Source organism: Prunus mume, linkage group LG7 (genome assembly GCF_029339155.1).
Source record: "Prunus mume cultivar Tortuosa linkage group LG7, ASM2933915v1, whole genome shotgun sequence".
In the NCBI taxonomy this organism is placed as follows: domain Eukaryota; kingdom Viridiplantae; phylum Streptophyta; class Magnoliopsida; order Rosales; family Rosaceae; genus Prunus; species Prunus mume.
Genome location: NC_142704.1, coordinates 18,732,706 through 18,746,264, shown reverse-complemented (window position 1 = coordinate 18,746,264; position 13,559 = coordinate 18,732,706). Strand labels below are relative to the sequence as shown.

The 13,559-nt window shown below is 35.7% G+C and overlaps 2 protein-coding genes and 1 long non-coding RNA gene across 4 annotated transcripts; 2 read left to right on the top strand and 1 right to left on the bottom strand.

Moving 5' to 3' along the window:
* The first annotated feature begins 1,017 nt into the window (after positions 1–1,017).
* On the top strand, positions 1,018–6,599 carry APT3 (adenine phosphoribosyl transferase 3). 2 transcript variants are annotated; one of them, XM_008240357.2, is made up of 6 exons: positions 1,032–1,418; positions 1,765–1,875; positions 4,457–4,549; positions 5,340–5,489; positions 6,015–6,073; positions 6,205–6,599. In XM_008240357.2, exons 1-6 carry the CDS (start codon positions 1,337–1,339, stop codon positions 6,256–6,258), a joined length of 549 nt encoding a protein of 182 aa, XP_008238579.1. In that variant the 5' UTR covers positions 1,032–1,336; the 3' UTR covers positions 6,259–6,599. The 2 variants fall into 2 exon arrangements, with proteins under 2 accessions (XP_088897744.1, XP_008238579.1); XM_089041618.1 differs by lacking the exon at positions 6,205–6,599 and having other exon boundaries at positions 1,018–1,418; positions 5,905–6,045.
* A 1,021-nt stretch (positions 6,600–7,620) lies between these two features.
* On the top strand, positions 7,621–8,283 carry LOC148915660 (uncharacterized). The gene is made up of 2 exons (XR_016122115.1): positions 7,621–7,758; positions 8,170–8,283. It is a non-coding gene; the product is annotated as an uncharacterized LOC148915660 (long non-coding RNA).
* Positions 8,284–11,768: 3,485 nt separating this feature from the next.
* LOC103337198 (uncharacterized) lies at positions 11,769–12,954 on the bottom strand. Its single transcript, XM_008240356.2, has one exon. The coding sequence runs from the start codon at positions 12,753–12,755 to the stop codon at positions 11,856–11,858; it is 900 nt and encodes a 299-aa protein (XP_008238578.2). The 5' UTR covers positions 12,756–12,954; the 3' UTR covers positions 11,769–11,855.
* Between the last annotated feature and the right edge of the window lie 605 nt (positions 12,955–13,559).

The following is a 13,559-nucleotide window of genomic DNA, read 5'->3' as shown; positions in this document are numbered from 1 at the left end:
CAATATTCTCTCTATCCTTCTATTTTAGACATTCTCCATTTTTCTCTTGACATGTGTCACTTTTCTTGTACTTAAAAAAATGTCATTAATGTGTCATACAACCTAGTTTGTACTTTCTAAGTTTATCCTTATTAAATGTATTAAATTTTTTTTTTTTGACAACTCTCTTACCACTTTGTTAAAAAATTCAACAAAACACGCCAGTTTTTTTTTTCTTCCAATGGGAATGTAACGTCATGTTTTTAAACACAACAAGTAGTTAAATGCTAAGATAAAGAAAAGAAAACATAACAGTAGAAAATAAATATCAACAGCGGAAGATAAACATTACCAATATCAATTGACAAATAAAATTTGATTTTAAAAATAAGGAAATGATAGAATAGTTTATTAGCAACAATATATTCACGGTAATTATAAAGCGTCTGTTAAAACAAAAATTAGCATGTTAGCAACGTTTGTTTTCTTTGGAGAAAAAAATAATTAATTTTATATTTAAAAAATTACGTTTTTTTTCTTATTATTTAGTGTTTTAACAAGGTGGAAACAAAGATGTAAAAAGGCTAGCTTGTTGTAAAAAAAAAATGTCAATACATTTAATAAGGGTAAATTTGGAAAACGAAAATTAGCTTGTGTGATATATTAATGACATGATTTTAAGTGTAAGGAAAGTGACACATGTCAAGAAAAAGAGAGAACGTAAAAAGAGATGGTTCTAGCATTCCCTTTTGGTCAAATGTTGTTAAAGTGTGAGAGAAATTATCGACATCGATATTTTTTGATATTATCGATATTTATACGATATGTATATGAATATGTTCCAAAATATTCTAAACCCAAAAAATATGTTCCAAAATATCTTAAATTCAAAAGCGATAATATCCTTAATATTTTATCGATATTATCGATATTTTAGTCGTGAAGTCTTTTTCACAAAGTCAGTAACTCAAAGAAACGCGCGAAATCGGCCTAAAGACAGCCGCGCCTTACTAGTACAGAGAAGGGCGTGTTTGGCTGGATGATCTCGTGATTCCTCTGTTTTTTCTTTTTCACCTTTTACCATCATCATCCCTCTCTCTCCCTCTCTCGGAAAGTGAAAACTGAAAACACGCTGCACACTTTCTCTGCTCACTCTATAAATACTACTTCTCTCTTATCTCTGAGCCCACGCTTCCCTCTCTCTTTCTCCCTCTCCCTATCTCTCTTTCTCGGAGTTTTTGTCACTCTGTTTCTGGTGGAATACAGACACACAGAGCGGTTTTCTGACCTGGGTTTTGGTCAGGGAAAGTTGAAGAAACAAAGAGTGAGTTCTTTTGGGTCTCTTGCATACACCACAATGTCGGTTTTCAAAGATGAAGATCCTCGCATCCATGGCATTAAAACCAAAATTCGGGTCGTCCCCAATTTCCCCAAACCTGGTTTGTTCTTCTTTTTTCTCTCATCTAAAATTTGGCGCTATTTAAGTTTTTCGTTTTCGTTTTTAACTCAACAAGTTGTCTTAAAAAATGTTGTATCTTTGTCATGAAAACCTGATTATGTGGCCTGACTGAAGTGGGTTTTCATTTTTAGTGCAAAAAGTGATGGCCTTTGTGATAAAAATGAAAATTTTCATTTTTGGTTTCCTTTCATTTCCCCTCAATTTTTCATACCAAACAGTTGAAGTGATTGTTTATTCTTTTTTTCTTGTGGTTGTTCTGTCTTTCTCTGTTGGAAATTTGCTTATTTTGTTTTTGGTTCATGTCCTGCAACTGCCACACTGTGTAGGTATTATGTTCCAAGATATCACAACTTTATTGCTGGACCCAAAAGCCTTCAAGGACACAATCGATTTGTTCGTTGAGAGATACAAAGGCAAAAACATTTCAGTGGTTGCAGGTAAAAAAAAAATGAAGAGAATTTATATATTTTTTTAAAAATTTATAATTCTCTTTTGTTAAGGACTAGTTGGAGAACTGGGGTTTAAAGATTTTGCGCATTTGAGCCAAAGGACCAAAGCTTTTAAAGAACTTTTTGTAACAGTGATTAGCTTGAAGGTGGTGGGTCCATGCTTACAAGAAAAGTAGGTCTGAGTGATGCAGAAATTCTCAATATTGCATAAGTTTCTCCTTGTCCTTTTGAATGCTTCTAAGGGGAATTATGGAATGGAAGTCACACTGGGGTTTTGGGAGTGATTTTTTGTTTGACTATAAGCCTTGTTAGTGCGTTATGCCACTGATGGCTCTCTCTGAAGTTCTTTCCTCTATTCTCCTTTAAAAAAATTTCTCCAGCTCCTCGCATTTGCTCTCTCTCTCTCTCTCTCTCTCTCTCTCTCTCTGCGGGTATGTGCTTGAGTCCAATTTGCGTGGATGGTGGTGGTTGGTGATGATGCCCACCTTGTTAAAAGTGGACCCCCATTTCAATTGGGCCGAATTTTTTGGCTTCATTATAATGTGGGTTTCCAACTTTACTGTTGGTTGACCCTTATTTATTTTCTCTTTATGTTGTTGCCCTTCCTTGTGTCCTTGAGTTGCTGTGCATTGTGGGAATTTATTATTGTGATGTAATTGTTTACTGTAATAGTTTTATGAATCTTTGCTGTCTTGGCTTGTGTTTGGCCTTTCAAAGATTGATAAAAGAACCATTGAAAGTTCCTTTTAAAATTAAGCTTCTTTTGTTTGGCCCTACTAGTTTTGAAAATATTACATTGTGGAAGATTATGAAGAAAATTAAGCTTTGTGTTTGTGGAGCTGGTAAAAGTCACATTTATGCCTCAAGGAATCTAATCGTGATTGACTTCATTAGAAATCGATTATATATTCACATGCTTTCCATTTCATTCATAACTTATAATAGGTATCCAAAAATACCACTTTAGGTCCTACACAGCTGAAAATTTAATTCCATTTCATTATTGATGGGCCTTGATTCTCAGTTATTATATTCATTTCCCAAATTATTTGGTCCAAAGTTGTTTATGTATGTTTTGTCTTGATGTGTGTACACTAGGATCTATCTATTTGTGCATTATGTGGACTTAAGATGTCTTCTTGTGTTAATGAAAGCCTTTATACCTATTTGGGAATCTACCTGCAAATTACACCCTGACATGGACAAGATGTGGTATTTCTTCTTGAAAAGAAAAGCATACCGTATCTATTGTTATTTTAATTGATGTTGTAGTTGATTTCTTATTTGTGCTTAGTTTTTCTATTAGAAGAACCAATATTTCCTAGTATTATGTTGCCCTCGATAACCATGGAAGCCAAGTCCTAGCCTTGATCATTAGACTCTGACATTAGACTTAAAGCATTGTTACTTTTCCATAGTTGTAGTCTTATGCTATATTAGAAATTGTAATTTGGAAGGATTTCTTTCCCTATTTATTCCTTCATTATTGTCTCATAACATTTGATTCCATATTTCTTATGCATTGGGAATTATGCTCACAGTGCCGTTCTTTTAAAATTTCTTCTGTTCTTATAATAAACTTTTTTCCAACATCTTTCTTTATCCTTGAAAGTTTTTTAGCTGTTTCTGTGGAGCCAAGGACCTGAATATGGTAATCTTTTCTTTGAGTCAAGGACCTAAATACGCTTGGATTGGACCTTTATAGATATCATTGTATTCTGGTAGAAACTTAAAAACCTGACAATAAAATTGCGGTCCAACAGGTCGGGAAGCTCAATATGTTTGGACCATTGTCTAGAGATCATTGTATTCTAGTGGAAACTTAAATTAAATATCTGTCCTTTACTGTTTCTTTTGAGCTGAGTGTTGTACCAATGGGCCCAATAGGAGCCCACTACCTGTCCAAATCATGCACCGAGACTGTCCCCACCTTAACCACCAAGGAGAGAGAAGACCCAATGGACCTCTAGGTGCGGGGTTTTATCACAAAAGGTCTCATTGCAATTAGGAGTGGACCACCTCTATTTAAACTGTGGATTATTGTTGTATTTTCCAATGTGGAACTTACACATGGCTTGTATCGAGCCACCTACACCCAACACTGGGGACCTAAATATACTTGGACCTTTTTATAGATGTCATTGTATCCTAGTGGAAACTCAAACCTGACTATAAAATTGCAGTCCAATGGGTTGAGAACCTGAATTTGTTTGGACCATTGTCTAGAGATCATTGTATCCTAGTGGAACTTAAAAACCTGACATTAAAGATGCATTCAAATGGGTTTTTTACTTCCCATTCCCATTTTCATGTTAAAAGTGTTGCTATTTGTCTCCTTTCATGGCATTATGCTTGTGGATGGTACATTTAGAATTATTTGTGCTGGTACACTTTTATTGCTCTGGTAACAGAGTGATCGACACAGAAATTATGCTTGTTGTGGCCTTTTCTAAGTGAATAGTGATAACCCTGTATTGTTTGAAGTCTCAAGTTCTATGTGGTAGTAGAAAACATTTCTGTAGCCCTTATGGTGTTCTGAAATCTGAGGTTTCGTTTTCGTTTATTTCAGGAATTGAGGCTCGAGGTTTTATCTTTGGCCCTCCCATTGCATTGGCAATAGGAGCAAAGTTTGTTCCCCTGAGAAAGCCAAGGAAGTTGCCTGGTAATTTTTATCCTTTAGATATTTTGTCTACATCTCTTGGTATGACTGACTGTATGTGAACATATTTGTCCTATTATGTATAGTATATTCATATTACAGTTGGTCAATATAGCAAAGGTTGTGATGGTCTGCAGTAAAAGTTATCTTCAAACAGTAATCGCATATGACATTCGGATGCCACATACTGACTTGCTGATCAAGTACAAGACAGTTCTGCTTGATGAGCATATTATAGACCGCCATTTCAAGGGATATTATTTCTCCAGTGTATCCTTTGTGTAAAAGAGGATGTAATTATAACGCCAATGAATTGGACCCTTGATGAATGATGGCTTGAAGACACTGCTTGGAAGTTGGAACTGCCTTGATATGAACTATGAGTCCTTGATAATTTATGATGTTCCATGCTTCTAGTGTGGTTTTGTTGTCCAATTCTGGCTTTAAAATATATATCTGGTTCTGTCCTCTCCAGTCCTTGCATGTCTTCCACCATGCCGTATTTATATAGGGATTATTTCTTCAGTGAACTACAGAGCTATGTGTTTTTGTTGTTTTTTTTAGGGCTGTATACGGTCTAGATAGTTTATGATGCTCATGATACTTCGGAACTTATATTTTTAACTTTTAATGTTCTAATATCTGACATGCAGTTATGTGCCTTGGGAACCACATTTGAGAGGGCTGTCTTACGTATAGTTTTGAATCTCTTTTTCCTCTTGAGATTTTTAAGTCTCATCTTTGAAGTTGTGGCTAGTCATAGGATTGCTGAAAAACTTTTCCATGGTGGCAGGAGATGTTATTTTTGAAGAGTACACTTTGGAATATGGAAGGGACCGTCTTGAGATGCATGTTGGAGCAGTAGAACTTGGTGAGCGAGCTCTGGTGGTTGATGATTTAATAGCCACAGGAGGCACACTCTGTGCTGCAATGAATTTATTGGGTAATTACTTTGTTTTAGTATTATAAACAAGTTGTTGGTTAAAATATTGGAAGAATTGATGTTTTATATGGGACTAGTCACCGGTGCATCCATTGGTGATCTGTGTCAAGTTCATATTTCAGTTCAGATGTCCAAGCTGTGCTCAAATTAAGTTTCTATTCTGTTTTTTTGTTTCAAATGTTTGGCTTTTTTCTTGAAAAGCATAATTTTCATTTAGTACTGTGTTGGTTCATGATATTTTGCTCAGTTAGAACTTAGAAGTGGTCAGTCTAAATTCTGAGAAAACTTATTGAATTGCAGTCTTTTGATTCTTTGAAGTTCTATTTTGTCATCTAGGTTATTAAGTATGCATGTTATATTAGTCAAAATTCTCTTTGGTTTAATCAACTAATTGTTGTATTAAATTTGGGGGCAGGATTTCTGGATTGCTTGCTTTGTTCCTTGGCAAATTTCAACATACTTTAAATTTGTGGATGCTTGTAAGACCTTAGTGCTGATTTGGTAAAATTAAATGTTTCCTCTCAGAACGTGTTGGAGCAGAAGTAGTTGAATGTGCATGCGTAATTGAATTACCAGATTTACAGGTGAGTTGGTTTAGCTCTCGGCTTTCCTCAGTTTTATGATTACAATATGAAAGAAAGAACCCTATGGCCCTTCTGCATTGCTATGTTTTGTGTCACCATTGCCAATGACTATATGTTTCCCGATGTTGCAGGGTCGTGTGCGATTGAACGGCAAGCCATTGTATGTACTAGTTGAATACCACTGATCCTGGCAAAAGACTATATGATTCATCTGTGTTGGTGCTGCATTAGGAACATGCACATTGTGGGCTACTCCCATATCCGGAATCTGATTTGATTCACCCTGGCCATTCCCTTTTCCCCGTTTCAATGATTAATGATATTTGATAAACCTTGGTTGCTGAGACCCTTCATTTTAGCTAGTACTAGTAGAGCATAGAGCATTGAATTATGGAAACCGTTCGATATGAGAAAACTTCTGCAGGACTCATTTTCTTTGTTTTTCCATGAACTCAATTTTATGTAACCCCCTCATTTTGTTTCTCTCAGTTCAGAGCCGTATATATAGGCATTGTTTCTTGGTGATTCTTGCACTTGAAGCAAACTTGAAATCTGAGTGGGTAAGCTAGATGGAGTTTGGCCTTGATTTGAGAATTTATGATCAAACTCAGGTTGAGGTTCATACAAGTTCAACATTTCTGAATTCCCAATCCTGCTGTAGTAATGTCGTTAGCTTGATCCGTCATTCATCACTTGATCAAAAGTTGTTGTGTTCAACTTTGTATGAACTGAGCATGTTTTCTCATGGGCCACCTAAAATAAGTGGTCTCAAGAAAACAAATATGTCATCATGGCCCAATGCAAATAGGAACACCCTGGTCCAAGTCAAATTACATCAAGGCAAATTTTCATTTGTTTTTGCTCTCTTCCATAGAGAATCTTTTCAACTCTTTTGAATACAGAATCAATGTGTTTTGGTAGAATATTTTATTTTGCTTGACTCTGAAAACATACGTAAGGATGGGGGCAAGAGAGTTTTTTGGTAAGTAGAATTAAATTTTATAGGTCACAAGGTTTACATCATATAGATTGTGACCATACACCACCCTTGTCAAGCCTTTCATTTTCTCCTAAGACAAGTATTGTTTTAGCAGCAGTTGCGTGACTTGCGCTGTACTTTGCCAAATTAACCAAAAGCTTGAGCAGGTTGAGAAGGACATCTATGGACCCAAGAAACCCTACTGACTTCTACTGATCATCCTAAATTTCTTTTATTGGATTTCTCTTCATCCTTCAACAACACCACCAAATGTAAAGCCTCTTACCAAATAACAGAAATTTAAAACCTAACAACACAGCTACCACTTCTTCTAATGGAATAAAAACACATCTATGCTTTTCATTTGCTTGTCGTTTCAGTTTCTAACACATTTAATCAAATCTGGAAAATTCTGGTGTCGACATTAAGTGTTTGCTTATAGGTGCAGTGAGATTTCTATCTTTACAATCCTACTGAAAAAATATCATATGCGCCGTATATATATAATAGCCTCTCTCTTAGCAGGGGCAGCCCTGGGGTGGTGCAAGTGGCGCCATGCACCCCAAGTAGTATATGCATCCTCTAAACACTTTCTACTCCTCCCCTTTTTTTTCTTTAAAATAAAAAAAACTTTCTCCATCAAGAAAAGTGCTCTCTTCATTCAAAACAAAACAAAAAAAACTTCATAGTTTCTTCTAATTATCTAGTAAGTAATCATCATCATTCATCAATCTCTCTTTTGTTCTTTTTTCAATCCTTTGACAATTTTTGTTATTTTTTCAATTTTAGGAATTTTAACACCAACAAAAGAAAACCCTAATTCCTAAATTCATAAAGATCACTCAAAATCAAATAGTCAGTTTCAAATCTCAATTAAAATTCAAGTATGTATCTAAATTTCAATCTATTCTATATATTACATGACTTATTTTATTAAATTATTATCATGTTGATGATTAGTTATATGGGAATATAGTTTTTAGAATTATTTATCTATTTCTTGCTGGGGTTTTCTTCTAGGTTATAGGGTTTTGGATTTTTTTTCTTTGTTAATGACATTTGTGTGCAACTACTCATTAATTTGTGATTGCCATTTTTTTTTTCCTATTAAACACAGATTGCTTTTCGGAGGCAGCAGGAGACTTTATAGGGGCACAATGAGCTTATTATTTTTGTACCAAACATACTAATATTTAACTTTATCAAATGGAAACATTTAAATTTTTATGAATTTGATTTCAGATTGTCATTACATGTTTGTTGATAGTGACTTTTAGTTATAAAAAAATTGTTTATGACATTAAGTTATGACAAATTTTTATTTATAATATTTTCGTATTAGATTACACGAGGCCCAATTTAAATTTTGCACAAGGCCCTCAAAATCTCAGGGACGACCCTGTCTCTTAGGATGTGTATGTAGAATACATAGCATGTTGAGACTTGCATGCATGTTGCTGGTGAATATGTTTTCCACTGACTTAGGGCCGTTTGATAGTCATTTCTATTTTTAGTTTTAATTTTTTTTTAAACTAACTAAAAACTTGTTTGGTAACTAATTTTAGTTTTCACCACCAAAACAAAAAAACTAAAAAACTAAAAAACCAAAACTGAAAACTAAACAAAGTTGTTTAGTAACTGATTTTAGTTTTTAGTTTTATATTTTATGTAAAACATGGAAATGAAATTTTTTGGGGTCAAGTTGTGAATTTGAGATCATAAAATGAAAGCACATGTTACAAAGAGTTCGTAGTATTTTTTAGTGAATTTTTTGGAATTAGGATGATTCTTTTGGTGAATTTTGGATCTGGAGGTCTCGAGGCTTGGGCTAGGTCCACAGACAAACGCAAGAATCAAGTGGCCGGGTCCAATCCGAAGGTCCCAAATACTGAATTTTGGTAGTTGGAGTGCATTTCATGTGCGGTGATGTAAAATTAGTGAATGAAAAATGTGCACAAATAAAAATGAAAACACTTTCAAGTTGTTTTAAAAAGTAAGGGTGATTCTGAAAACTAGATTTCACTTTTTCTAAAACTTAAAACAAAATATATTACCAAACATGTTTTCAGTTTTCAATTTTTAAAAGAAGTGAAAATGAAATTTTTATCAAACAATCTCTTAAGTTTTCTAGTTTTGATTTGTAATAAGACAATAAAATTTTGAAAGCAATATAAAATTATAATTGCTCAGATTTTTTTTTATTATGCGAAAAATAAAATTACAAGACAAAACTTCTAGTGCTTGTTTGGTTTGCAGATTGAACTTCCCATGTCTAATCCCATGATATGGGAATGGAGGATGTTCATTCCCAAATTTCAAAACATTGGGAAATGATGATGAGGAAAGGCCATTTTATCCCATTCTCATTTTTTATTTGTGCATTATTTGGAATGAAAAATTGTTCAATTTTCCAACAATACACTTAAACTTTTTTTTTATTACAAAGAAAAAAATATAAAGAGTTTTTCTAAGGGTAAAACATGGTATTTTAAAAATAGAATATGGGTAAGTTAGTCATAAAAATTGGCATTAAATGCTTTCTCAAGTGGGGGGAAAAATTTTCCCAAGCTCAGCCAAGGTTATGAAATTCCCCCTACATGGGAAGTCCATACCTATGAGTCCATAATTGCATTCTTAAGAGCATTTCCAAGGGAAATGTCAAATATCAAACATCAAATTTTAATTTGATGGCTGATGTGGCAATTTGACATTTTACACAGCTTTACACTCTACTCAATATATCAAATTAAATTATTACTTTATTACATTTTAGTGTTGATTCATTTTTAATTAATAAGAAAAGAAAAGAAAAAATAATAAAATATTCATTTGACATCTTGCTTTTGGGATGTCAAAAATAACATCTTAACCTACAGCCTTCATTCCACATCAGTTTTGACATATCGGTTGGAGTGATGTGAGATATTATTTTTAGCTGTTAAATGTCTATGTGGCACATTAGACACATCAGTTAGAGATGCTCTAAGAGTGCACTTGCCAAACATGATAATACAATTTCAAACTCATTCCCAAGTTCCTAAACCTTGAACTAAACAGGGCCTCTAGAGCATGTAGCCCAAAGAGGTCAAAATTGCTCAAATACTTAGCTAGTTTGAGGAACCACCAAGTTTTCTTATTGATGTTTTATTTAGGGTGGTGATTGATTTTCCCACTCCCCTTTTGTCCACTTACTCCCTTTTATTTTTTTAATAGTTTTTACTATAACAAAAAAATGTAGTGTAAGTGAACAAAAAAAGAGTGGGAACATACAATTTATAACAAAGAGAGTGTAAGTGGACAAAATAAGAGTGGGAAAATCAGCTCCCTTTGGATTGCAATAAGTAGTTTTTATGGGCATGATTTTAGGGGGATTTGTGAGAAGGGGGGAGGAGGGGTGGTTGGGTGCTCTAATGGAGGCAAGGGTAGGCTACTTATTTTGTCTGACGACCATTGTGGGGGAGGGGGGGTTGGGTGCTCTAATGGATGCAGTAGGCTACTTATGTTGTTTGACGACCATACGCTCATTTGTTGTAGAGAAACTCCCCTAATCCTCTAGGATATAGCCCAACTTTTTGCATTTGTTTCATACCTCATAATCAATCGAATCCTATCGCTTTTATGTTTAAAAAAAAAAAAACACTTAGTTCTGAAGTTGTAATCAGTTATATGTTATAAGATGCCCTTGAATAGGATAGCATCTTTATTTAAAATAAAATAAAATAAAATAGAGACTGATCTAATTTGCTAAGTTTTGAATGCATGCTTTGTCTATAATCATTACCAATGAATTTGGATTAGAATATAACATTGTTAGAGTATTCCCAACTAACTTGTTATTATGAAATCTTCTTCTCTAAATATAAGTGTTTCTTGAAGTAGATATTGTAAATTTATGGATGACAATTGTAATTATGTCTAATGAAAAATTTATTACTGAAATTTTTTATGAATATGGTGAGTCAAAAAAAATTATATGATTATAAGTTACATTCCTAGAGCAGATTTTCATTGCCATAAGTACATATATTTTGGGAGCAGATTGCCGTCATAATTAGAAGAAAAATTTTATTGTTTACTAGTGCAAGTAACACCCTATAGTCCATAAGCATCATCATTATGTTTCTTGGTGACTGTTATAAGACTAGATTAAGTGCTCACTCTATACTTTGCCATAGAGTTAAGATTACGTGTAAAAGAATTATTGCACAAGTATTTAAGTTTCGATAACCTTCTTTCCCAATATCGTTTTGCATTTTTCTTTTTTCAAAGAAAGCCAATTTTCAACTATTCTTAAAATTTGGAAAACATTTCGATGATTATATTGTTATTGTGAATTGTGATTAACATCATTTCATGGTAGATAGGGATTGGGCTACAATTTGCTCGTCCCTTGCACCAAAGTTCAAATTTCCTCATCATCGATTAGAAAATCATTTTACTAACATTATTACCAAACAAACTAAAAAATAATAACCTAACATGTGAGAGCTCTCTAGTGAAATTTTGAATGACTTAACGGAATAAAACCTATTAATTCCATAAGTGAAATAGTTAAACTGAGACGTAGCATTAATCACAGAAGAATAAAAACGGCAAATTGGTTAATTAAGCATTTATCAACTCAATTTTTTTTTTCAATAATCAGACCAAAATATCCAAAAACAAAAAACAAAAGAAGAAAAAAAAAATTGAGTTGATAAATGCAAGAACAAGATGTGATCAAAACCTCACAAAATTATATAACATGACAAATTTTAAAAATTAAAAAAAAAACGGAAAAAAGGATGAAAGAAACATTGTATTTTACAGTTTATAGATGATAAGAAAGCAAGGCAACACCGCGCGTGAGTCAAACACCAGCAACTCGCCGTTGTCCCCACTCACCGAGTCGAACCCGAACCCGACCCGGCCATCTAACAACGATTCGAGCTCCAGCTGCTTCGAGACCCGACCCGCAACGACCCGGCAAACCAGCATCGCCCTCCGGCCCCTGGAACCACCCGCACCCGCATTCTCGTGGGCCACGCCGCTACCAGAGAACGTGCAAATCGCTTTGCCCTTGCCTCCGTGAAACCCCCACGCGCTGCCGCACGTGTCGTAGACCCCGGAGCCCGAGGTGGTGGGCCCCAGGCAGTGGAACCGCATGACCTCGTTTCCGTCAGCGACGCACCGCACATTCTCCTCCTCACACTGGGCGCCGCCTTTGGACCCGGCCCGGCACCGCGCCTTCACGCTCTCCCTATACTCCTCGAACCGGGCAACGGTCTTCGACCCGTTCTGCACCTTGAATATCATGTCGATCCGACCCGAAAACGCCTTGGGGCTCCAGCTGGTGTGGAAGATAATCTCCACGACGTTGCGCGAAGGGTGGCCCTCCGGAAGCTCGGTCAGGGCCGGCAGAAACGGGTCGTGGGGTCGCGTGGGTCGGGTTCGGGTTTGCTGACCCGGGCTTGAATCGGGTTCCGGTTTGGTGGGTCGTTGGGATTTTGGGTTGGGTCGTTTGGATGGCGGAGGTGGTGGGCCCGGAGGCAGCGGCTTGAGCTTTCTGGGCTTGTAGTGTTTTGTGGTGTCGATGACGTCTTTGATATTCTGAACGCTTTGTCTGCAACTCGCGCTGTTCATGAGATTTTTCGGGGTCGGGTGGTAAACGTCTTCGAATGCTCTGGATTTGCACTGCAACGACTTCACCCACCCACTCGCCATTATTGTACGGAAATCAAAACGACACCGTGCTGTGTTTTCTGGGTTTGTTTGTTCAGAGCTCAGCTTTCTTTTTCTTCTCTGTTTCTGGTTTTCTTCATTTGTCTTGGGAGAAAAGAAAAGAATGAAATGAAGGAGGAGGAAGAGAGAGATATGGCGCGTTTATTAAGTGGGAGGAGGGGGGTTTCTAACTTTCAACCGGATACGTGACCGGCTGTGAAATGACTGGACTACCCTTCTGAGGAGTTTGGAATTACCCACGTGGATTTCTCAGTGTCTTCATGAGAGAGGAAGCATGCTGCTCAAAGAAAACAAATGTCACCATAAATGGGTTTAATTTGATGGGACAAAACAGGGAGGTCGAGAGAGATGTGTCCGGTTACTCTGCTTCTTGTGGTATTTGAATTTTATGTGGGAGATGGGAGTTTGGTGGACGTACATGATTAATTAGCTTTGCATTTGGTTGGGGTTACATTTGGTCATCTTCTTCGTCATGATCTCGATTCTCTTTTCTTCTTCTTTTTCATAATTTATTGCTTTTTATTTAGCTTACCTGTGGAATGAGAGGTTTAAAACCTAATTAAGTGCTTTTATTTTTCGCCGTTTGAAAACATTTAAATGTGTTGTTTGCTCATTTCTAATCACATTGTATCGATTCAACTTTTATTTTTGTTTTATCATTAGTGCCTAAACTAGTGGTAGTTTTGTCCACCTAGTTGAACTATGTCTTCTATTCGACTCACATGAACACGAATATGATACCTGATTTAGTACCAGTTTGTCAAAGTCGAAATGTGGATGGGTAAA